We start from the raw sequence: 26,818 nt of genomic DNA on the forward strand, positions 1-26,818 counted from the left end.
CTGTCGGCACCAAGAATCTACTGTGATGGTGGCATTTTATTATTCACTTTGTTTTTACAACCATTCCAGTGCTGAATAAGGAGAACATCTTCCAATTGTCCACGGAGATCGCATGCCGGGTGCTCCTACCTGGCAATATTGGCTGCAGGCTTTCTCGCATCAGTTCCTTCATTTTCAAACTGCACTGCCCTTCATGAAGCTTGAAGGTTGCGTTTGTCCGGATGACTGAAAGGTCTTTGGAAAAAAAGAAAGACAATGTTATGGTCCCTCCAAATGCAAGAATGAATGTAAATGTTTGTGCTTTTTCACATAACATTTAACTGAGCTCACTAGCTTTCCACATGATACTTATCTAGCACAGACTCATATTGCCCTGTAAAAGTGACTGGACATTTTCAGACATAGAAATCCTGCTCTTAATTAATACAATTACTCTGCAGTGCATGACATTCATACTCACATAAATTACATCCTGATGGCCAGCAACATGATGTCCTGGACTCAGTCATGCACTCACGTTCTGCACACATACTCTGGCCAGTCTTCGGTTTTGTTTAAACTACACATTCCAGGTCGATACCCTTAATATTTTGTGTAGAGATTTCCTTCCGAGTACCTATTGGATGCAGTACTCAAGTACTCAAATCGGAAATAGACTTGGCCTTCAAGGAGTATTTTGATCTTACTGTATGGTAGTCCTTCAAGGCATACGTCAGACATGTTTGTATAGCCAAACACACTGGATTTCTGAAATCCCTGCATGCTAGTTTGAGTAAATTTGAACAGGAAATAGGTTCCCTTGGAAAACAACATATACAAACTAATGACACACACATCTCGCATTAAATACAATCTAAACACTGCAAATTCCAGGAATTCACATTTTGGAAAGTTATGAGTATGGGCAAATTTGCAGGCACACGAGTTTATGGAGAACTTGTGGAGAAGACTAGTGAATTTATCAATTCCTACATAGTCTGACGACATAATTACTTGCGTACACCCCTCCCCAGATACACTGCTTTATGACTTAAGATAGTTGGTCAGCGTAAACAATATTACACTGATCTTTACATCTCACAAACTAAATCTGCATTGTCTGACGTTTCTGAACACCTCAATGATGTGACTATGGAATGGCTGGAGGACGTGCACAGACAGCTTCTCACAGCCGCACTGACTCAAGAGGAAACTAAATATGTTAAATGAAGTATTACAAGTGGACATGCCACTGGCTCTGATGGATTGAGGACTAATGTATGTAAACAGTTTGCAGAAGAACTGGCTCTGCATATCATGACGCTCTTTGAAACGGTAGTTGAGAAGGGACACCTTATTCCAGCTATGAGCAAGGCACCAGTAATAACTGCTAAAGTCAGACAAGGCACCATACTTATGCTCCTCTTACCGAACCCTCTCACTGTTAAACACGGACACAAAACTATTAGCCAAAATATTAGCTAGCTGCCTCCCCCCCCCCTCCTCACCCCTCCTCCCGCCCCCTTATGCCTAGACTTGTCTTATCTGAAAAATTGGTTTATTTCTGGTAGAACCACTGCAATTCATTTAGGGTAATGTTTTGGACCAATTTCCCAAGTTAATATTGACACCTGCACAACAGTGGTTTTCATTGATGCGGAGAAGGCTTTTAACGTGGTCAAATGGGAATTCATTTTAAAGTCCTGGACAAGCTGGAAGTGGGTGAGGAGTTCTCAGTCCTGATTAAACTGTCACAGAGTCCACCGCTTGTACCTCAATCAATAAACAAATCACTGAACCCAATGATGTGGGCAGGAGGAATATAGCACTTCACATCGCATGCGTTTACAACGCATGACTTTACAACGCTGTTGCTAAAACGACCGCGTTGTTACATCGCATACGATTACAATGCAAATCGTTACGACTTGCTGTAGGGGGCACACTGGATTTAGGAATAGTATAAATTACTCGTCTAAATCTAGTGTGTGCAACAGTAGGGAAGGTGTTGGAATAGTAAATTATACTATACCTTAGTTTAACGCGCCCCCTACAGCAAGTCGTTGTAACAACTTGCGTTGTAATCATATGCAATGTAACAACGCGGTCGTTGTAACGACCACGTTGAAATGGCATGCGACGTAACGCATGCGATATGTAGAGTGTTTCCCGGGCAGGAGGATTCAGCAGGTCTGTCCCTCGTTTCCCCTGCTGTATTAACTGCTACTGCCAGCATGTGCAATTTGAGAATGGCATGCAGACAGAGCAGAGGACTTTAACAGTGTACCAATAAGCTTAACTCAAGAATAGAATTCTTCAAATATTTACAGCAGCTTATGATAAAACTGGCATGGGCTGGTAAGAAGTCAAGATTTGGATGAGTCACGCTAATCTTTCCATACAGTTGGGGGGCTTGGCAGCTCAGAACTTTGAGCTATATCGCCATGTTGAGCAAGGCCAGTTTGCTCAACATTGGCTACATACTACGCTTGACCTCCCATATTTATGGTTAGAGAGGGATATGGCACCCCCTCCCCTCCCTTGTGGAGAAATTGTTCTGTTTTCCTGTTAGAAAATGTAACTGTATAGACCAATTGGGGAACACTATCTATGCATAGCACCGGCTGCAGAAGAGAGCACTGTTAAATACTCCAGTGCTTGTACTTCATTTGAGAGACTACAGTCACATACATAGACAGCCAATTCTGTAAAAGTAAATCCAAATGACTTGAACAATTTTGAGATCAAGGCCCAGACCTGACATCATTGTATGTATTTATTTATAACAGGATCTAACACGCGCTATGCTCCTTGCTTACTGTATTTCCTACAGAGTCTACATCCTTTGCACCATTAACATACTTATTCAACTCTACTAGTTCCATACAAATAATTCACATTTATATTATTTGACCTGGCGCTCTGCTTTACCTACCCTTTTGAAATCCTGATTAAGGCGGCAGGCGTATATTGATGGCAAAATAACGGACGAGCAATGTTTGTTCTGTTGTCTAGCCACAAAAATGTCGCATTAAATAGAAGACATAGATTGATGCAGTTTAAATATGTACTCAGATTTTATCATGCTCCTGTAAAACTACACAGATTTGGCCCGAGGGAAGATACTCGTTGCTCGAGGTGAAAAGGATGGGTAACTTTTTACATCTATTGTGGAACGTACCGACATAGACAAGTATTGGCGTGGTGTGTTCACTGAACTCAACAGCATGATAAATATCACTTCAGATCCTGATCTACTTATAGCTTTATTTGGTTACACCAAGAACGTACCAGCATCAGCCTGTAAATTTACAACACTGCCACCGCTCGTGGCTCAACGGCAAGTGTAAATGCGATGGGATAGAGGCCCAGTCCCTACTTCTTAAAGTTGGATAAAAGAGTTAATATACTGCGACACTATGTCAGGCAATTTTAACATGTTAACGTCTAAGACGTCTACACGTAAAAATATTTGGGACTACAAATGTACCTGATTAACCATACTCCGAATAATTTGTCAACTGACATTGACTGGAATTAAAGAGGGCTCAACATCTCTATTTATACTAATAAGTAATGTGCGCACAATGGTCATTATAGAAACACATACAGAAAACCCACAATCACTTCCTCTGAAACCAGTACGTTCCGTGTAAAATGGTTTACCATTGTAATTGTCCAAAATATGTGTCTAAATGATTGTACTGCCTTTTAGATTATGACAATTAACATTCCATCATGTATATGTGACTGATACTCACGCTGGCATTCTCTACCATTCAAATGAAATAAGACCAGTACAAATAAAAGCACACATAATTGGTTTAATTGCTACTTAGAGTACCATGACAGCAGTTACACTTGACTCCTCTTGGATAAGTGCCGTAATACCATACTATATCGAATAATATTAACTTGTTCATAAATAGCGTTTTAATACACGTTTCTAAGCACGAAATACTAACTTGTGAGTTGAAGATCAAAACAGTTTTCAGCGAAGGATATGTTATTTCCCTATCTGTCAATTATCATTTTCAAACAAACATTGTTCTAAAGGTAATACACTGAAGATAGCCTAAGAAGGCCACATTTTTCTATCAAATATTATCATGTACAAAAATCAAAGCTGAGGGAAATAAGATTCTAGTGAACGTTTTAAAGTCTAGCTGCCATCAATGCTCAATCTATGAGGGATCGCCACAGCACTAATATGCTTTAATCCTTTGGTCTAATGTCTTACGCAATAGTAAATAACACTTGTGACTAAATAAAAAAAACTGGAATTGATCTTTATACTTCGTGTCATATAGATAAATAAGAATGAAAGAACTCATTATGAAGTAATATTCCAGTCCGCCACTGAAAGGACGAGGGAAGATTGTGCTGACTTACTTAGTGATATTTCTTTGTCGGAGCTATCGGCAGAGGATAGGGAAGCTATTGACAGTGACTTAACAAAGGAGGAGATCATAGGGGCCATTCGAGACTTGTAGTCCGGAAAGGCACCAGGTCCATATGGCCTGCCCTCCGAATTTTATAAATGTGTAGCAGACCCAATAGCTCAACCAATGCTGAATATGTTCCAAGCGGCAAAGGAAGAGGGCTGGCTACCAGATGGTTTAAGAATGGCCACCATATTGGTTATACCAAAGAAAGGCAGACCCCTTGAGTTATGTAGCTCATACAGACCCATTTCCCTCCTAAATATTGAAGCAAAGGAACCAGCTAAGATGCTGGCTAATAGATTGCATCCTATTATCTCCACATTAATTCATTCGGATCAATCCGGGTTCATGCCACACTGGAGCACCAGACTAAATCTCCAACGCCTATATGGCGTCAAGTCGTAACAGGGTCCAATCAGCGAAGCCACAACGGTGTGGTCATTGGATGCCCGTATGGCGTTTAACAGCATCGAATGGCCATACCTATTTGCGGTACTGTCCAGACTCGGTTTTGGTCCAGTTTTGTATCTGGGTACGGTTGCTATATTGTGACGCTCATGGGTCGAGCCGTACTGTTCAAAATGATGGCCCTTCTGGGGCTCTTCGAAGTGTTTCAGAACACCCCATACCAGATCCCAGCCACATTCTATCGAGCGATTGATGGGGAGTTGCGTACCCTGTCATGGGAATGGGGCAGCCCGATAATTGCAATACGCAAGTTACAGAGAGGAATATATGAAGCGGGGCTAGTGGTCCCAGATGAAATGAAATGAAAAATTACACTTATATAGCGCATAACCACCCGGAGGCCTCGCAGCGCTATAGACTGATTACTGTGTCCGGCTGCAGGGTAGATTGGTACGCCTTTGAAAACAGGTAGGTTTTTAAATCTCTCCTAAATGACATCAAGTTGTTATTTTGTCTGAGGGTTAAAGGCAAGGAGTTCCATGCCTTCGCCGCTGTGTAAGTGAAAGAGCGGCCACCCCAACGGGCTTTCTTGATTTTTGACTTAGTTGCCAAATGCAGTGAAGCCGAACGAAGGGTTCTAGACGGCGCATACGGTAACACTAAAGGGTACAGCACTGCCGGGCCGGTTCGATGAAAAGATTTGTGCAGGATGCACATGGCCTTGAATTGTGTTCTGGCGGCCACTGGGAGCCAATGAAGCTCTTTTAGGGCAGTCCTCGCTGACTGCCAGCGAGGGATGTTAAACAATAGACGCGCGGCACAATTTTGAGTGACTTGGAGTTTTTTTGTCACTGTTGCCGGGGCTCCTAGATACAAAACATTTCCATAATCCAGGCGAGAGAGTATCAGGGCCTGTATCATGACCCTTCTCGCCTGGAATGGAAGTAAGGGGAGCACTTTCCGGAGCATTTTCATTAGCCCCACACATGCGGAGGCAGCTTTAGTAGCTTGGACTGAGAAATCCAGCGCTCTGTCAAGCCAGATTCCTAGGCTCTTTATCTGGTCTTTAGGAGGAGGGGGGGCGCCGAGACACGAAGGCCAGTTAGACGCCAGGGAGTGGGTGGGAGAAGAGTTACCTAGTAGCATCATCTCGGTCTTCTCCCCGTTGAGTTTGAGGTGGGAGAGTTGCATCCACCCGGCGACAGCCTCTAGACAAGGGCCCAAGGTGTTAGACGAGCCCTCCTCGTGGTCCAAGGAGACCACAAGTTGGGTATCATCTGCGTAGGTGACAATCCGCACACCAAAGGGAAGGACTATCTTCTCTAGAGGCTGCATATAAACATTAAATAGTGTGGGGCTCAGGGAGGAGCCCTGCGGAACCCCACAGCTAAGCGGATGCTTTGATGATGCCACCTCGCCCTCAAATACCTGGAAAAAGCGTTCCTCTAAAAAAGAGGTCAGCCACATCAAGGCCGCGCCCGACACCCCCATGCCCTTCAAGCGATGTAATAATGTGGCATGGTTAACAGTGTCGAACGCGGCACTGAGGTCCAGAAGTATAATAGCTGTTTTTCCACCTTGGCTCTGGCTGCCTCTGTAACTGCCAGAAGGGCGGTCTCGGTACCGTGGTGAGGATGAAACCCTGTTTGGGAGACCTGTAGAAGCTTGTTGGACTCTAAATAGTCACCTAATGTTTTGTTGATATGTCTCTCCAGCAGCTTACTCATCCACGGAAGCAGCGAGATAGGGCGGAAATTGGATAGATTGTTCGAATCCAAGTTCGGCTTTTTCAGCAAGGCCCTTACCATCGCACACTTCCAAGTGGATGGGACAGAGTTGGAGGTAATAGAGGTATTGAGGACCTCCAGCATGATCGGGCGGATAGCGTCAATCACTTTCGCTAAGGTCTGAGGCGGGGCTGGGTCATTTGGGGATCCTGAGGTAACCTTCTGGACCAAAGTATCTAAAATATTGGAGTCCAAGTGTGGAAAGGTAGCTAAAGAGCAGGATACATGCGAATCTGAGTCCAAAGTGGAGGGGAAAGATATACCATCGCCATTTATCGCTAGTTGGGAGTAAATGGCCTGGATCTTCTGAGAGAAGAAAGTGGCCAGATCCTCACAGCGAGCCTGTGCACCCGCTGATGGCAGTCTCTCGGACGGAGGGGATATCAGAGATTTCGCGATTTAAAAAATTTCCCTGGGGGAGTTGGCTGCCATATTAATTTTAATTTCATAGAACTCAGCTTGAGCAAGTTTTATCTCGTTCTTATAGTGCCTTATTGCCGATCTATACTCTGATTTCTTAAAATGAGAGCGGTCTTTCCTCCATGCTCTCTCCGCTTTTCGGCAGGCTTGTTTCAACATCCTAAGGGCAGGAGAGTACCATGGGGCAACTTTAGGTCTTTTTATTGTTTGCAAAGAACCCTTCGGGAGGACTTGATCTAATGTACTGGAAATCCAGTTATCAAAATCAAGAGCCGCCGAGTCGGGATTCTTAGTTTTTCGGGGTGGCTGTTCAGAGAGGGCCTGTTCCCATTTAAGAAGCGGAAGAGCACTCCATTTCCTACCCCAATGCCTATCATGGATTTGAGCGGTAATAGAGGTGTTAGGAGCTACTACCTTGAATCCCAGCTCATAAACATTAATGATTGGGTCTTTACAACCCAGACAGAACCAGCATACCGGGTAGACCGCCACGCTAAGGGGAAACGGAGGGTACCACAGATATCATGCAAAAACACTCCCTATACATACACGGACGGTGACACAAACATGGCGAGCGACCACAAAACTAGTAGGGTTGGAGGCTAAACTGACCGAACAAATCCCACTCTGGAAATGTGATTGGCTGGGTGAAGTGGGGAGGCTCTGGGGTTTTCATAAGTGGGGCGTTATTGGGATAGATCGCCTAGGAGCAGTCTGGCGAATATCTCGTTAACATATCGGAAGATTATGAATAATAATGAATAATTTACCGGATCCTTTAGGCCCTCTGAGGGAAGCATGGGAAACAGACTTAGGCCTATTAGAAGATGACGATTGGGCTGAGGCCATACAGCATCTATACGTGCTCGGTTTCAATTAATTCAACTTAGGATCCTACATAGGTCATACACTTCTCGGAAGCTCCAGCACAAAATAGGCCGCTGTGACTTTGGCCAATGTTCCAGGGGCTGTGGGGAAAAGGGCTCCTATTTTTTCCTATACTTTGGACATGCCCAAAAATTCAGGGAAACTGGAATAAAGTGACACACCTAATATCTGCAGTAGTGGGTCTGCAAGTCCCAGCAGAATCAAGGTGGCACCTGTTGGGAGTAACAGGGGAAATGATATGGCCTAAACACACCAAGGTCTGGCTGATGTTAGCTGCTATGATGGCAAAGAGGAACATCTCTGGGGTGTCTAATTGAGGATTGAAATTGCATTGTTCTCTCTTCCACTACCGCCAGATTGAGATGTATGTATTATTATTGTGATTGTGTATGATACAGCAGTTTAATAAAGAGACTGTTAAAAAAAAGAATGAAAGAAGTCTAAAGAAATTGCAAACTACACATAGTATCTTTAAGTAGTACTGTTCATCTTCTTGGTGTGGAGAATAGCCTTATGGCATAGCCGACCTCCCAAGCCTAGTCGTATTTACACCTCCATTTTGCCCTAATTCATGTGCGAGATCAAATCCTTCCAGTATTCTGGATCCTCAAATGTTGAGAGTTTCCCTTTATCTCCTTCTTTATATATTAATGGTATACACAACATAATCTAGATGTGAAGATTAATAAGTAACATTGGACCTTGGGCAAATTATGCTTTCCCAATTCTTCCTGTGTTCTTTGCAAAATCTGCTTCTCTTAATTAACCCTGCAAAAAATTCTGATTATTGCAAAAGCAGGCCATGTATCGCGAAAAACAACTGCATTTAGGATCTTTAAGTAGACATGTTTAAATGTGGCTGTGTGAGTATCTTTCTCGGGTATCAAATCCACCAAGCCATGAGGTATTGACACCTTCATTTTTATTCCCATATGATTGCAAGTATCCACCTAAGCGTTAGAAATCACAGGGGCATTCAGAAACACCATAACAGTAGGTTTGTACAACAAGGCGTCCAAGCCTTTCTCATTGCTATCATAGGTGGCCTACTGTTGCTTCTGCAGCTGTCTATCCCTCAACAATCATATTACACCATATGGCCCAGCAATTCCACTATTAGGTATGCCTGGAGGTACCAGGAGGACGCTGCTGGCTGAACTAACAGCCTGGCATGAGGCTGGCATTCATACCTTAGTTGACCTCTACTGGGATACTTATGTCTTAAGATGCCTTAACACAGGAGGAGGGAATGCCACCAGGTCATTTCCTTGGCCACGCCTCTTGGACAGGCACATTGCAACACCACTGGGGAGATACCACACAAGAGCTACAAACACATCTCACACACCAGTACATAAATGTCATGGGTGAGGGGCAACATCTTACTCCCTAGTTTGCAGATGCACTCCACATGCAGACTGCAACGGATTTGGCATCCCTGCAAAATCGCAGGGAAACAGATTTGGCTCGTCCATGCACACCCATGCAATGGGATATGATACTGGCGAGCCCTACATTTGCCCGCCGTAACACCAGGTTCCGATTAATTCAATATTATATAATACATACAGCATATCTTACCCCAAACAAAATTAATTGATACTTTCACAGACAGGATGCATGCTGTCCCCGATGCAGTCATCATGATGCTGACATTTACATATGCTGTGGTCGTGCCTCAAACTGCATCACTACTGGGAGGGAGTGATGTGGCACCTGTTCACATGCACTGACAGTTCATGGGAAGTTTGTATATTGGCTATATTCACAAGAGACAAGCAACAGAGCTACTACTAAATTCTTGGACTTTGGCTTTGTGGTAGCTAAACGCCTCATCACAAGACACTGGAAGTCCAGTGGCCCGCCGTCCCTACTGGCCTGGTCGCATTCTATACCAAACTGGGCAAGAGCCAAGGAGTGCCTCTCCCCAGGGAGTATACTCTGTGTCTGTGCAAATTCCTGATCTCGTCCAGTTGGGACGCAATCTTAACGGTCCTCCAATTGGCACTGTGCCCTGAAGGGGACGCAGATGATGCCCATGAGGTGTGATCCGCACTTGGGCAAGAACATACCCACAGGTTATGGCTTCAATATTTGTAATGTTCCTGAGTGCACACACTGTGATATATGGAGTGAGGCAAAACAGTAATTTAATGTTGGTATTTAACATCTTGCGAACGGATAAAGCATTGTGTGACAACGAACCTTTCTTTTGTTTATTCTCTTGTTGCTATCCCTAATTTCACTTCTGATTTGAGGTTTTATTATTAATTTTCATCTCCTCCTGAACATAATTCATATGAATGTTTTTTTTTTTTAATTCTTTTTATTGTTGCAGCAGGCGAATCATAAGTACTAGGAACAAGACAGCGCGGGGGAGCATCAACATTCCGCTCTACCCGCCTGTACGCAACTTTTGAAATAGGCAGTTACATTGCATTCACCCTGACAAACTTATTTTTTATTTTCACCCCGAACTCCCCCCCCCCCCCCCCCCCATCAACTATAAGTAAAGGCAGTAACTGAGAGACCTCTCCTCGAAGCCCCCCTTCTCGTCCTCCCCCCCCCCAAGCAGCATAACACCCTCCTCAACCACTCCCCCCCCCGACCCTCGCGGCTCTCTCGGTCCTCTAAGTTGTGTGACATTGAGCATAGGCAAACCCCCCGTCCCGAAATCTTCAAGGGTACAAAATGCTGGAGTCAGCGACATATGCACCATCTCTGTGATTCATCCTACCACCCGCCCACTTCCCCCACCGGTCCCACCCTACTACTCCAACCCATGGTAGTGCCTCCACTTGGCCCATATTTTTCTAAATTTGCGGGGGCACCCTCTAGCTTTATATGTAACTCGTTCAGCTGCCATATACATATCTAGACCTCTTCTCCATTCCTCGAGATCTGGTTTCCCAGGCGCCCCCCACAATCTTGCAATGTCTCTTTTTGCGACCACCAGGGCCAGCAGCAGAAAGATGAGTAAGTATCGCGTGATATCCACCTCCGTGGACATTCCCAAGAGCGCCAGTTTGGGGTCCTTAGGTATCTCTACCTCCAGTACCGCACTCAATTCATTGAAAACCTCGTCCCAATATTCCTGTATCACTGTGCATCCCCAAATGATGTGGAAGAAGTCGCCTGTTAGGTGCTGGCATCGTAGACAGGCGGTGTTGATAACCCTCCCCATCCGGAAAAGCCTCACTCTGACAAAGTATGCCCGATGAAGGACCTTAAACTGGATGAGGCGAAGCCTCGATTTTATGGCCACTTCTCGGGGGTGCATGAGTATGAGTTCCCAGTCCAGGTCCTCCAGCGTACCCACGTCTGCCTCCCACCTCTCCCTGAGGGCCTGTAGATCACCCAACATGTTATTTGTCAGTGTTTTGTAAGTCATGGATACCGCCCCCCTTTGTATCTGTTCTTGCAGTAGACGGCCCTCAAGTGGTGCAAACTGGGGAATGTCAGTGAGAGATATGTTTTGGGCTCCCCATGCATGTCGCAGCTGTATGTATTTGTAGTATTGGGTTCCCTGGAGTCCAAATTCCTGCTGCAGTGCCTGAAAGGTTTTAAGTTCTCCCTTTGCTATGACATCACCAACTGTGGAGATGCCAATGTCATCCCACCTTTGAAACCCACGCAGCTTGTTTAGTTCAGTCAGCCACCTACATGACCATAAGGGTGTTTGGCGGGTGGGCCTTTCATGCCAGCCCATTCTAACCGACGCTCTGCGCCACGCCGACAGGGTAATCTTAGTCGCAGGGAGAAGCTGGCGCCCCCCCCTCCCCCCATATAAAAAGTGGAGCACCGTCTTATTGCCCCACTTAGATCTCTCTAGTGCATAGGTGGGGTGGTCAGCCGGGGCGTGTATCCAATCGTTGATCGGGGTGAGGTGTTCCGCCCAGTAATAGGCCTCCAGATTAGGCAATGAGAGACCTCCACTATATTGGTGACGCTGCATAGTCATGAGTGCCACCCGGGACTGCTTCCCCAGCCACAAGAAAGAGCGGAGATCGGTATGGATTTTCCGCAGTGTCAGAGCCGGAAGGGGATAATACTCATTTTGCAGGGCGTATAAAAACTTCGGGAGTAGGATCATTTTATATAGAGCAGCCCTGCCCAACATGGTGAGCGGGAGTGGCCTCCATCTATCCATCGCCGCCTTTGCTGCCACCAAAACTCGGTCGACATTGTCCGTGTAGGAGCGCCGCTTATCTCGGGTGATAAAGACCCCTAAGTACCGGAAGCCTTCCGTGGTGTGGATGAGCAGCTCAGGCAGCTCCTCCCCTCGCGGGGCACCTTGTGGGTCGTAGAGGACCGACTTATGCCAGTTTATAGCATGTCCGGCTACCGCCCCAAAGTCGTCTAGTTCCCTGAATATGGCCGGTAACGTCGTAGCCGGGTCGGTCACGTATAACAGTACATCATCGGCGTATAGGGAGATCTTCTCCTGTTCAGTGGCCGATTCCCCCCAGTGGAAGCCAGTCACCTCTCGGTTAAGCCGGATACGGATCGCAAGGATCTCGATCGTGAGGGTAAAAAGGAGTGGGGACAGCGGACACCCCTGTCGCGTCCCCCGCTCTATCGCGAACTCTCTCAACATTCGCCCATTTATTCGCACTCTAGCCCTAGGTTTCGAGTATAGAAGTTTCACCCAGCGCTGGAAGGTGGGCCCAAACCCAAACCGTTCAAGGGTCCCCATTAGGAAAGGCCAGTGGACCGCATCGAACGCTTTCTCTGCGTCCAAGGAGAGGAACCAATGTGGCTCACTCCTGTCACCGACTTCTTGGAGCCAGTTGTGGGTGCGCCGCAGGTTGAGTTTGGTGGCCCTGTCCGGCAGGAACCCGGACTGGTCTGGGTGGACCAGGCCCGTTATTACCTGTCGTAAGCGTCGTGCCAGAATAGTGGCCAGGATTTTAGTCTCAATATTTAGCAGCGAGATTGGGCGATAGGAGGAACAGTCGCCACGGGGCTTGCCTTCTTTGTGAATCGGGATTATGGTAGCTAGGGCCAGGTCCGGCGGTAGGCCTCCCGAGGCGAAAGCGTCCGCATATAGCGACTTCAAGTGACGCGAAAGGAGGTCCCCCGTTCGTTTGAAGAACTCCGCCGGGAAACCATTTGGTCCCGGAGCCTTCCCCGGTTTCAGGGCAGCCATCGCCTCTGCGATTTCATCTAGGGACAGGTCGGCTTCCAAAGCCTCACTATCTTCGGGGGTCAACTGCGGAACTTCCACGCTACCCAGGAACGACTGCACCACCTCGCAGTCCCCTAGGTCCCTCGCCCTGTAGAAGTCTTCGAAATAGGTCGCAAAGGCCTCTGCTATAGTGCCGTCTGTGGACGCCCGCGCCTTACTGGGGAGCTCAACCCAATCCACCCACCTGGCAGCTTGCTCGCGCCTGCTCAGCCATGCCATGAGTTTACCAGATTTGTCTCCGACATCGTACAAGCGATGTAGGGTGGCCAGCGCCTGTGTACGCGCCTCGTCCGTGCTTAGCTCTCTATACAGCCTTTGAGTGTCTAGCAGTATTCTGAGATCTACCTCCTCCTTCGTTCTGTGATATTCAGCCTCTCGGGTCAAGATGTTTGCCTCCTCCTTCGCTATGGCTTCCGTGCGTTTCCTTCTGGCCTCCCCCACCCTGGATTGGAAGCAGTCCCTCAACACCGTTTTCATGGCTTCCCATAGTGTCACCCCGGACTGTACCGATCCCTCGTTTTCCGCCCAAAAAACTCTGATATCCGCTCTTATGCCCCCTAGAATTTCAGGAGTCTGTAAATCCCATGGCGACATATGCCACTGTGCCTGACCTCTCCCCCTTCCCCGACCTATGTGTACGAACAGCGGGGAATGGTCCGAGATACCCCTCGCCCTGTAGTCTGCCTCGTCCCCCGCCGAAAGTTCCTGTCTCGATGTGAAAATGTAATCTAGCCTAGAGAAGACCTTGTGGGCCCCAGAGTAGAATGAGTAAGCTGCGTGGGTAGGATGAAGCCACCGCCAAACGTCGGTGAGACCGATCGTGTCCATTCTACGCGCCAAAGCCGTCTCTGCAGCCACTGTGTGGGGGTTCCCAGAACGATCGCGCATTGTGCACATCACGTCGTTGAAATCCCCCCCCACAATCTGTATCGTGTCCGCCGTGTCTAGCAGAATGGTCGTGATCTCCTGCATTGTTCGTATTTGTAATTTGGGTGGAGCATAAACCGACAACAGAGTGTACCTGCGCCTCCTCCATGTCCCCTGCACCCCGGCAAACGAGCCCTGTGGGTCCAACCATGTACGTGTGACTGTGAAAGGTGCTGTTTTCCTAACTAGTATTGCCGTGCCCCGTGAGTCCATGGTGTACCCCGCGTGTGCCAGAACTATGTACTGCCCGCGCGCCAAGAAAGCACAGCGGTTCCCCCTCAAATGTGTTTCCTGCAGGAAAACGATGTCAGGTGCTACACGCTTAATATATGCAGTAACCAGGCTCCTCTTAATTTTGGACCCCAGACCGTTCACGTTCCAGGTTAGCGCCTTAACCCCGGCGCCTTCACCGTGTGGTGTAGCTAGTGTACTCGCCATTGTATCACCTGAGGACTGTCCAGTACCGGGCCCCAGGGCCGGGATGGTAGCAAGGGTAAACTTTCCCGAAGTTGCTGCTGCATGCACACCTGTCTCCCTCCCTTCCCAACATCCCAACACCCCAACATGGGGTAAACTGTAACCAAACCCCTTCCCGCACCCGCCTCCCCACCTCCCTCCCCTTCCAGTTGCATCCCAATCCGGGTCTCAACTATCCGCGGGAGAAGGCCTGTCGCCCTCCCACACATCCCACCCTCAATCAACAGCAACCAGTGTTAAGCACAAAAAACAGTAGTGGGGGTGTGCCAACTTGCTTGCTCCGCGTTGCCGAGCCGCCATCATTTTCCCATTCCCAGTATACCACAGTTACATCCCTCCCCACACTAAACAGTAACCAGTACTGAAAACTTAAGGAACAGTAGGGGGGTGTGTCAACTTGCGTGCTCCGCTGCGCCGAGCCGCTATCTTCCCCGATCCCTATACAGCAACGATCACGAATGTGAGTCCTGAGTGTCCATATTCATCCCTTGACCCGAGGAGTCTTGTTCCAAATGCTGGATTACTGTGACCAGCGGGTGTACTGAGTCGTTCACTGCTTCCTCGTCTTCTCTTCCAGATATGCGGTCCTCCAAGTCCTCCACGTCTTCACCCTCTGAACGGGTTCCATTCCGCAGGCAGTGGAATCTCGAGCCCGCCACGGAGTCCGTGCCCGGGGATGTGGATCTGCTGCCTCTCCCACCCTCCTTGTCTCGTGGCCTGTAGGGTGTCGCCGGTGCTTTCTTCTGCGTCCTCCATACTCCCCGTCGCTGTGGTTTCGGCATCTCCCAGGGCGTCCTCTCCCGGACCGATTTGTCCAGCGCCGCTCGACCTGCCGCCTCTCTACTGTTTAGAATAGGTCGCTCTTCGAGCCATTGCCACACATCCTCCGGGTGAGCAAAAAAGATGGATTTGTCTTTATAGATCACCTTGAGTTTGGCGGGGAAAAGGAGCATGTAAGTAATGTTCAAAGATCTCAGCTTTGCCTTCACCGAGTCAAACGAGCGGCGTTGCTTCGAGACCTCCTGACTATAGTCCGGAAAGATCATTATGGTGGTATTCTCCAAACGGATCTCCCCCATTTTCCTGACCTCCCGTAAGATCAGGTCTCTGTCTGCATAGTTCAAGAAGCGCGCTATCACTGGTCTCGGTCGCGCACCCTCCGGAGGTTTGGCTAGAAGCGCCCTGTGGGCCCTTTCGATGATGAAGCACTGGGAGAATTGCGCTGTTGGGAAGGTATCTTTCAGCCATGTGAGGAGGAAGGCGGACATGTTCTTTCCCTCAATCCCTTCTCTAAAGCCTACAAAGCGAAGGTTATTGCGCCTCGACCTATTTTCCGCGTCGTCCACCTTCCACAGCAGTTGACGGTGAGAGGCCTGTAGTTCCGCCATGTCCTTCTTGAGAGTAGAAATCGAGTCTTCATTGTCTGTCAACCTAGATTCGGTTGCCGTTACCCGTTCCGTCAGGTTTCGGAAGTCCTGCCGCAGTAGCGTCACCTCGGACCCTACCTCTCCAATTTTCGTCTCTAGGGCCGTCCGGGACGCTTGTATGTCGGTCCTGGACGCTTGGATGGCCTCCATTAACATGGCCGTGTCATTGCGCGTGTCAGGCTGCAGAGAGTGTTGCGCTGCCCCAGAACGCGTTGCCGTGAAGTCGTCCATGGGTCCCCGCCTCGCAGACCTGTTCGCCGGGTCACCCTTCCCCATGATGATGAAGTCTGCAGGCCGGAGGCTCCCTATGCAGGCGTCCTGTCTCAGAGGCGCGGAGGGGCCCAGTCGCGTAGCTCCAATGACGCTAGATTCTCCGGATGTCACTGTCCGCAGTACCGCGTCAGCGGTCTCCCCGGCTCACCTCCCGTCGCAGTCCTGAGGTCCCCCAAGTGTCACAGTGAGGTCCGATGGCAGGGGTTCGCGTGTCTGTCGTCCTGCAGACTAAGTCTCCAATGGTGGGGCTTGGGTAGTCAGGTCTCAGGCTCTCAGCCACTTTTCTCCCTCCAGTGCCCTTCAGGTCGGGCGCCTCCGCAGCTACGCCGCCATGTTGGTAAAGGCGGGAGCCGCTCTCGAGCCGGTCTCTGCTCTCAGCTTGCCAGGAGGACGGCCCTTGATTCCTCTGTTCTGGGCTTACCTCCGCTCCGCCTCAACGAGCACTCTCGGGCAAACCGCGACCCGGGGAGTGCAGCCGGTGGGGGATTTCGCCGTCACACACCGCCGGCCGCCATCTTGGTGCAGGCAGCCGGTGGTTCGCGGCTGTCTCGGCTCACCTCCCCTCCTCTGCCGGCGAGACGTCGGTCACTCTTGGCGATCTGGCGGGTCGCGGAGCCACCGTCAGCTGGGCAGTGTGCGACAAGACCGCATGTGGGGCACTAGGAGCGCCGCGCTCCGCCAAGCGCCGCAGGCGCCCTCATGGCCGCCGGAGAGCCGCTGGGGACACCGCACAGTCTGGTTGTCAGCAAAGGCGGCTGCACACCACTCCGCATGTACTCCAACCAGGTACCAGGGTGTATTGTCGTCCACACAGTGCCTCTTTGGGATCGTGGGGGATATGAAAAGTCGGATAAAAGTGCCGCTCGGCCGGAGCTCCGGCAAGGCACGTCTACTCAGCCATGCTGTTGGCCACGCCCCCAATTCATATGAATGTTTGATGTTATTACATGGTATGTAGCAGATTATACTGCAATCTTTTACTCCTACTCTTTGTGCCCAGTCTCTTACGGCGTGTAATTCACTTCCATTGTAAATTGTATACTCTCACTAAGTTATGCACCATGGTGATGCACATTTGATCAGAAATACTGGTTTACTCGGATGTTTATATCACGCAATCATTTGTGGACACCCCTGCATTACTTTACTGCTCATTTACCTGCAATAACTGTTTTATGAAAATCAACTAATAAACAGATCAAACAAAAAAAGAAAGAGCAGGTTTGTACAAAAGAGGGAGTTACGTTCAGCCAGAAGATTTTTCATTCATACCTGTAGCTTGATCAAAATTTAAATGCAAATTTCAACATGTCGTTTCAGAAAAAATATACATACCAATGTGGCCAAAATTGTCATTTATTTATTTATTTAGACAATTTGTAGAAGCGCACAAATATCTGTGGGTGTCTCGGCGCTAAGGACGGAAGAGGCGGAAGAGATAGGTTGCTGCTCATTGGGTGAATAAACAGGTTTTCAGTAGTTTCCTGAAAGCCAGCAGAGATGGGCAGGCTTTAATTTGTGCTGGAAGAGTGTTCCACAATCTTGCCGTGGCAACAGTAAATCTTTTGTCTCCCCAGGAGACCTTGTATGTGCAAGGGACCACGATGAAATTAGCGGATGCGGAGCGTAATTTTCTGCTAGGTGCATGGGTGCCGAAGGCTTTTGTTAGATAAATTGGACCTGTGTTGCGCATGGCCTTGTATGCTATGCAAAAGGCCTTGAATTTGATGGGGTTAGAGATTGGAAGCCAGTGCAGCTTGCGCACCACTGCGGAGATGGGTTTGTGTTTGGGAGTGCCTGTTATAATCCTGGCTGCGGCGTTTTGTATTAGCTGCAGTTTATTGATTCCCTTTTTCTGTGCATTCAGGAACAGGCCGTTGCAGTAGTCAACTTTAGACATTATAAGAGTGCTTATTAGAGTTTTACCTGCACTGGGGGGAGGGGATGAGATGGAAGAAGTTTTTTGATCATTCTTAGTGTGTAGAAGACAGAGGAGGTGATGGCATTGGCTTCTGCTGCGAACGTGAGTTTGTCGTCAAATATGACGCCCAGGTTGCTTACTTTCTGTACTGGTGATGGTGTGGGGCCCAGAGCGGCAGGCCACCAGGTGGGCTGTAAACTTGCCGAAGACCATAACCTCCGTTTTATTGGAATTAAGTTGCAGGCAATTTCTAGCCATCCAGGAGCTGATATCAAGCATGGATGTTTGAAAGCTGGTTGCTATTGCTCTTCCATCGTTACTGATCGCTGACACCAGTTGTGTGTCATTGGCGTAGGTGGTTAACCCCATCCCATGGGTTTTGATGATCTTGGCCAGGTCCGACACATTCACCTTCTCAGTTTTTAAAAAGTACACTGCGCCGCACTTATTGGATATTTTACACAGACTGACCTCACTCACCCTGCTACCACCAGGTCCACACGCGTTCTCCCCGGTCCATCACGGAGTCTTCCGATTGTGTGGAGGGAGATCAACGCAGACCGGAAGTGGTTGCAAGCACCAGCGCTGCGTTTAGCAGTCTAGTTGTCAGCCTGCCAGTATTTAAGGATGCATGCCCAGACGCGCAGCGGACGCGCAGTGGGCGTGCCAAAGGCAAGCCCGTCTGCGCCCGTCCATGCCTGGACCAGGCCCAGGGCCACAACCCCTGGCCCAGCTAACTCTGATAAGTCCACGCACACTCAATCATACTCGAGCAACCGATTAAAAAATATTCGCCTCAAAAATATCTCCCCCCCTTGCGCTCAAATACACTTATGCTCATTATTTATTTAGTCTGTTTTATATAGCGCACAGCTACCCCAACGGGGTGTCCCGGCGCTTCTGCAGGTGTGCTGTCTCAAACAACAGTGTTCTTAACAAAAGAGGATTGTCTTCAGTGCTTTCCGGAAGGGCATCTCTTCCTGAATCATCCGGAGGGAGAGTGGAAGTTTATTCCATTGAGAGGAGGCGCATACCTGGAATGTTTTTCCTCCTGAGCGCGCCTTTCTGAACCTCGGGGTAGCAATCAGATTTTTTGAGTTGGACTGGAGGTGTCTGGCATTGCTATAGGGTCGGAGACAAGAAGAAAGGTAGGCAGAGCCTTTCCCCTTGATAGAGCGATGGGCCAGGGTGAGGGCCTTGAACTCGGCCCTTTTTTGAATGGGGAGCCAGTGGAGTCTACGACGGTGAGGAGAAATGTGTTCTCGGAGAGAGACACCACAGACCAGTCGGACTGCCGCATTCTGGACTGTCTGCAGTCGGTGACACAATCCGGAGGCAAGCCCTAAGTACAGGCCATTAGCATAGTCCAGGTGTGAAGTTATGAATGCCTGCACTATGGTTTTCCTGGTGTTGCATGGAAGGAAATTAATTAATTTCTTTATCATCCAGATTTTTGAGAAACAAGCGGCGGACACGGTCTGCACTTGATTGTGGAATGAAAGGTGGGAGTCCCATCTCACCCCCAGGTTTTTCACTGATTCCTTAGGGCAGGGGGGAAGGCTCAGATCGAGGGGCCACCAGAGGTTAGAGTCTAGCGGGGAGGGTTGGTGGAAGAAAAGGACCTCTGTTTTCCTGGCGTTTAGGCGCAGGAAGTTATCGTCCATCCAATGGGCGATATTTCTTAGGCAGTTTTTTAGTGGGCCGAATGTGGAGTGAGTGGGGGTATCGTAGGAAAATAAAAGCTGAATATCGTCAGCGTAAGAGGTGGCCTTTATTCCTGACTGGGATATCAATTCAGCAAGAGGGGAAAAGTAAACATTAAATAATAAGGGGCTCAGTGAGGAACCTTGAGGGACTCCCCACTTGAGCGGGCGACTGTCAGAGGTGTAGGGGGGGTGAAAACCGCCTGTGTCCGATTTGAAAGGAAGGAGGACAACCAGTCCAGTGCCTTGCCTTGGATGCCTTTAGACGGGAGACGATCAAGCAGGACTAGGTGAGAGACGGTGTCGAATGCTGCCGACAAGTCCAGCAGCACCAACACCGCCCTCGATCCCCCGTCCAGCCTCCATCGCACAGAGTCAGCCATCTCAATCAAGGCGGACTCTGTGCTGTGGCCTGGTCTGAACCCGTGTTGAGAGTCATGGAAAAGGTCATGGGTTTCAAGGAAGCATGCTAGCTGCTGCTGCACCAGCTTTTCAAGGACCTTAGCCGGGGCAGGCAGTAAGGAGATGGGTCTATAATTTGCTGGTTCCTCCGGGTCTGCGTTGGTCTTTTTTAAAATAGGGACCAACTTGGCATGTTTCCAAGCGTCAGGATAGATGCCTGTCTTTAGAGAATCGTTCCAGATGCCGTTTACTGTGGGATTGAGGAGCGGAGCCAAAGCTTTGTACTGCTTGGCCGGCCATGGGTCGTCTGGGGAACCAGATCTGCATTTCAAGAGTTCCGTCAAGGAGCGATCAAGGGTGATCTCTGCAAAATCAGAAAATACCAGATGGGGATCAGAAGGGACATCAAGATTGTAAGTGGTGCCTGAATAATTCTTATTGGGGAAAGTGTTATAAATAGAGGCAATTTTCTCCTCAAAGTACTTGGAAAGCCGGGTACAAAGGGATTGGGATACCGGAGATTGGCGTTTGAGGGCCATGGGATCAGTGAAGGCTCTTACCGTACTAAAGATTTCTCTTGTAGAGCCTTGTGCTTTATTTATTTTGTCCTCAAAGTAATTTCTTTTGTGATCAATTATTTTCTTCCGGTAATTTTTTAAAGCTTGTTTATATTTATTTTTGCTATCTAGGGCGTAAGAAAGTCTCCATTGGCGCTCCAACTGTTTGCAGGAAGATTTAATCTGACGTAGTTCATCAGAGAACCATGGTGCCGAGGGGGCTGCTCGGAAGGTTTTTATAGGTTTGATAAGGGCAATGCAGTCAATGGCGGTAGATATCCAACTGTTAAAATTGGAGAGCCTAGTGTCTAGATCGGGGCCTTCCATGGGGGGGAGGCAGAGAGTTGGGTAGTGATCTTGTCCAGGGAGATCTTACTCCAGTTTCGGCCAACCGTCTTGGCCGGAAGTGTAGGTCTGTTCGGATGATGAAGGGAAATGGCAAAGGGGATAAAAAAATGGTCACACCAGATTACTGGGTAGGGTTCACTAGTGAGGGTATCGGGGATGTTGGAACAAATAAGATCAAGTGTATGTCCGGCCTTATGAGTAGGGTAAGAGACCAGTTGGGTTAAACCACCATCATTTAAGGTGGCTAAAAAGTTGGAACTAATCGGATCAGAGGCGTCCTCCGCGTGAATATTAAAGTCACCAATCAAGGTGAAATTAGCATAGCGAGAGCTTGCTTGGAGCACAAAGTCCAGGAGAACTGGGAGGAAAGAAGGCTTGGATTTTGGGGGACGGTATACTAGCAGGCCAGAATAAGTAACGTTAGGGGCCAGTTTAATACAGAATGGAAGAGCTTCTATGGATTCAATTGGAATGTAGGGAAAGGAAGAGATAGTCCACTGTGTCCTGTAAATGACGGCTACCCCTCTGCCATGGCTATGGCTCTGCCTATTGGCACAGAGGATGTTATAGTCCGGGGGAATGGCCAAACACAAGGCAGGGTTGGATTCCTCTCCGAGCCAGGTTTCCGTCAGGAAGAGAAGATCCCACTTGTTGTCCATCAAAGTCTGGGCAATGTCAAGAGAGTGTTTAACCGAAGAGCGGCAATTGATCAATCGTGCTTTTAGCCTGAGGTTTCTGTGAGCTGAAGCGTGCTGGACGGGTGCCTTAAGGAGGGGGCAATGAGTGTCCGGCTTTCCTATATCTTTTCCCAAAGAACATGGGAGACACGGGTAGGGAGGTGTAATTAAGTCTAGTTGTGGTGAGTCCTCAAGGGTGCAGCGGCTCGGTTGTAGATTAAGCAGCGTCTCCTTACTGTATAAGATGTTAGTTGAGGGTCCGCTGTGGGTCCTACCAGAGTTTCTGGCCACAGCCACGTCATGATCGTGGACGGGCGCAGACGGGCAGGACTCTGGCACGACTCCGGCGCGGTTCCGGCGCGTCCGCTGCGTGGAGGCATGACCGTTCCTTTTTATGCGGCAACTAGACCGCATCAGAACGCTTCTCCCCGTTCAATATGGCCGCTATGTTGCTTCGCCTGCCCGGGACCTGCCGACTCAGCGTCAATGCTCAGCTGAGGGTGGCCCGGGTAGCGAAGGAAGTGGGGGCGAAGATGACAAGGCTTAGCGAGTCAAGCTGGGACACCGGGGTACCGGGGAAGAGGATCAAAGTGAGGCGGTACAATGAGGTACAATGCGGGGAGAATCACGTAACAATGGGGGTGGGGGTGAGGGTGCACACAAGTAAAACGCGTATTAATTCAAGCTAACGATTAAAGTTTTAAGAGCTTAGTAAATCAAGCGGTTAAAAACACAAAGATATACAAACCAGCAACCTCCCGGCTTCCGCCTCAGGAGGGAAATCAATCACACAGCAGAACCACCACATTCAAATGCCCTTCCTGCCCCTTCACGCTGAAACCCTATGCCAATCTCAGTCCTCCCCAACTCCGTCGGCCCCACGCCACCCCCACCAACATTTTTTCAGCACTTATAAACTTGCGATCCCTCCCCAAACACAAATATGAATTCTCCGATTTCCTCACCCAGCACAACCTAGACATTTTATTCATAATGGAAACCTGGGGTGATCCAGCCTCTGGCCCAGACTTCTGTGCAGCCACCCCCGAAGGGTACTGTGCAATCAGGTTAGACAGAATTAACAAGAAAGGGGAGGCCTGGCTATCATTTATCGTAACAAATTTCTGGTAAGGTTAGAGCCTATCCCCACCACTACCTGTGAAGCCCTAACATTCACAATTAGCTACTTGCAATCCTTCAAAGGAATTCTACTATGCCGCCCCCCCAAGCCCACGTCCAGACTTTATCTCCTCCATAAGCAGCCTTCTTGAACCAGCAGCCGGGGAGGAGGACTTCAACATCCTAGGTGATTTCAACTTTCATCTTGAGAATCTAAAAGACAAGGACACTACCACTCTGCTTACAGAGCTAGAATCCATCAACCTTCACTAAATGGCCAATGGCCCACACACAAAGCCGGTCACGCCCTTGACGGGCTTTTTTCAAACAACACAAAGCTGTCACTAAGCAAAACACTACCCCTCACTTGGACAGATCATTGGGCAGTCCTCTTTAACCTTCATGCTAACACTGTTCCCTCTCCTCCTCTCAGCAATCGCGCCACCCAATTTAGAGCCTAAAGCTCTATAGATCAGCAGCTCCTTAGATCACAGCTAGAGGCATCCAATTATCCGCCCACCCAGGATCCAACTCTAGCCTCCGCTAAGTACCTAGACTGGTTAAATAAGGCATTGTACACCGCCGTACCCACAAATAATCTCTCCAAAAACAGAACGACTGCATCAGCCCCCTGGTTCTCAGACACGCTCAGGCTAGAAAAACAACGCTGCCGGAACATTGAGAGGCGATGGCGCAGAAATTACTACCCCACTGACAAAGTCTGCTACAAAGCAGCACTGTCACAATACAAACAACTCATCATATCAGAAAAAAGCAAATATTATACCAACCAAATAGAATTGGCCCAAGATTCCACCAAACTACTTTTCCAAGTAGTCACCAAACTTTCTGGATCAAAAGTTAACCCCCCTCCAGTACCCTCTCAAGACCTATGCAACTCTTTAGCCAGGGCTTTTCAAGACAAGGTTAGCACAATATATGATAACTTTGCTTCTCAATCAAAGAATGACCAGCCGGCCCCTGCCGACAATGAAACCAGGCCCTCTACTTTCCACAATTCAACCAGATTGCGGTTTCACAAATTCATGATCTTATCCTCACGATCAAATCAGGCTCTCCCACTGACCCATGCCCCACTTCGGTAGCTAAAATTATCCCTGATCTGCTAGCCCCCAAACTAACAGAAATATGCAATACCATGTTCAACACGGGTATCTACCCAGCTACCTGGAAAACGGCAATTATCAAACCTCTTCTTACAAAACAGCACCTAGACCCTTTGGACACAAAAAATGATAGACCCATCACAAGCCTCCCCTTCCCAGCTAAAATATTCGAAAAGATAATGAATACACAACTAGGTCACTTCATTGAAGAAAACAACCTCCTCGATGAATCACAGTTTGGTTTTAGGAAGGGCCACGGCACTGAGACCGCCCTTATTAAGGCTGCAGACGAGATCAGAGCCACCCGAGACCAAGGAGGGACAGCAGTGCTTATACTGCTGGACCTATCTGCAGTGTTCGACACGGGCGATCACTCCACCCTGATCGACCGTGTCGCAAACATGGGCATTAAACTCAAGGATCATTTTAAACATGTTCAGATTGTATGTGCATTTTACCAACAGGAGGGTTTGCAAGTTGGCTTTCATTCTCTTCTCCACCAGACTCTATACAACGTATAATCACAGCATCTTCTAGACCCCTCTGCCAATGTCCAGGTATTTAAACTTTTTTCCAACATGCTTTCACCCTTGCCTTTGTTTCTGGGTGCGGATTATTCAAACGCTGAAACGCTATTGTGTGTGCTCGTTATTACCACATTATTAATATTTGCCTTAACCCCACCCGCATAAAACATTTTGCGTGTCCTGGTCTTCATAGGCTCTGACTGGGTTTTTGTTTCATTTTGCGCTATAAGTTATAGATATAAAAAGCACTCCAAACAGGTTTCAATTAGATTTTTTCTTCACTCCGACACCTTCTAAATGCATACAGATAAGTGGCTCTGTGTCTATGCTCAATTGCAAACGTTTATCCAAATATTTATGCTGTCAGGTTGTGTGATATCCTGAGGGAGGGAAACGAGACTGAATTCTCCATAAAAGTCTTCAGTGGAGCTTTTATGACTATCACTGGGGTGGAGGAATGCATCTTCCAGTTAGGATTGTGTATAGATCACCCAGTGAATGTGGATGCCTTGTGCTCCCTTTTGCCTGTTCTAATGGGATGCCAGATGCCAGTTTTCCACTTTTTTGTTCATGCTTTTTTTCAGTCACTGTTAGAAGATGGGGGCGACCACCTTGGGAGATGAAGGACTACAGAGCATGAAAATACTAAACTAAAATGGTCATGGGATTCATATCAGATCAACAATTCACTGGTGTTCATATTACAATGCAGGTGTTTTTTCAAAACTGTTGAGTGCAAGCACAACAAATGAATAATATTTCTATTCCTGTAATATGCAGTAAAATGCATAAGAAACACATTGATCAGCAAAGGAAGATGTCAGATTAAATATATGCACATAGAATTCACAAGGGCATTAGACCCAAAATACCATTATACTGCAAAGCGTTGGCAAAATTCAAGGTAATGGTAGAGAAATAGCCACCCTATATCATTACGCAAATACATGCAGTAAATGAAACTGATAAATTCTATTATCCAATCATTCCTTAGTAAGACATTTGTTGCCATCTTCCTAAAATTTGATAGTTAGATTAATTAAATATTGTTAAAGTGTTAGAAAAAACAAACTAGGCTCTCTAAGTTCCAAAAGCCCATAAACAGGAGACTGGGTTAACTGCCTGCAGTAGAAAAGCTGAGAACCATTCATGCTATTTATAGGGCTGTAATGGAAGAGCTACAAGATGTTTTCGAATGGACTCGGACATTAGCAATTAGCAAAACCCTTTGCACTGAATGCAATCAGTAATATGAATGTCAAGAATTTTAGGATGGACGAATAATCAAATGCATGTGTAAAGCAATTACTATAACAGATTGAACGTAAACCCTTCATTAATTAAGAATGAAAACAACTATTTGGCAAATCCTGTAAGAAAAAGATGTGTGATTACAAAGCTCAAATAGAGCCAACAAGGCAAAGAAATGTCATTTTTAATTTTTTTATTGAGAGTTCATAAAAGACAGATAGAAAATACAAGACACATTTGAAATAAAATTGATACAGTACGAAGCATATGAATGTAAGAAGCGTCTTCACAATTCATCATTTCAGAACTTCATTATGAAGTGCAAAGTGCGTGAAAAAACAGTCTCTAGCAGGCTAACAAATATTCAGAAGATTTGGTTAGAATTAATACAGTACGAAGCATTTAAATACTAAAAGCGTTTTCACAATTATCATTTCATAACTTGATTGTAAAGTGCAACGTGCTTAAGTAAAACAATCTAGCAGACTAATGATAAATTCAAGGAAATGTGGTTAGGATTGGATGGCAGCAGAGAGGTTAAAAGTCAACCATACTCCAGCATTTCTCATATTTTTTAAGAGCCCCTGATCTTAATGCATATTTTCTTTCCCTGCCCTGGGTTCGTAATCGTTTTGCCTTCCATGCCTGGAAGGTTGGTACAAGGTCTGTTTTCCAGGACTGCAATATAAGGGATTTAGCTATTAAAGAGGCTATGAAAAGGGACTCATCATGTGGAGTGTGACTAGGGGAGCAGCCTAAGATGGGGATTAGGTCATCGAATACTATGGAGGTTTTGAGCTCGATGGAGAGAACTTTTTCTATTTCCTTCCAGAAAACCTGGATTTTTTAACACTCCCAGACAATGTGTTTCCAGGTGCCTTTTTCTTCACACCGGAAGCATTTGTCAGCGACTTGGGGGAAGATATTATGTAGAAAAGAGGGGGTTCTGTATATTACCATTTATTAT

At 47.6% G+C, this 26,818-nt stretch overlaps 1 protein-coding gene across 9 annotated transcripts in view; it reads right to left on the reverse strand.

The window, feature by feature from the left end:
* Positions 1-26,818, reverse strand: part of SCUBE2 (signal peptide, CUB domain and EGF like domain containing 2) — a 676,704-nt gene that overhangs the window by 205,759 nt on the left and 444,127 nt on the right. For 7 of the 9 annotated variants that reach the window (XM_078680979.1, XM_078680978.1, XM_078680976.1 and 4 more), the window contains one exon: positions 130-234. The exons of the other annotated variants lie outside the window; for them this stretch is intronic. In XM_078680979.1, the coding sequence (XP_078537105.1) occupies positions 130-234 (105 nt within the window). The remainder of the gene's footprint in view (positions 1-129; positions 235-26,818) is intronic. 9 annotated transcript variants of the gene reach the window in all.

The sequence above is a fragment of the Lissotriton helveticus genome, chromosome 3_1 (genome assembly GCF_964261635.1).
Source record: "Lissotriton helveticus chromosome 3_1, aLisHel1.1, whole genome shotgun sequence".
NCBI classification, from domain to species: Eukaryota; Metazoa; Chordata; class Amphibia; order Caudata; family Salamandridae; genus Lissotriton; species Lissotriton helveticus.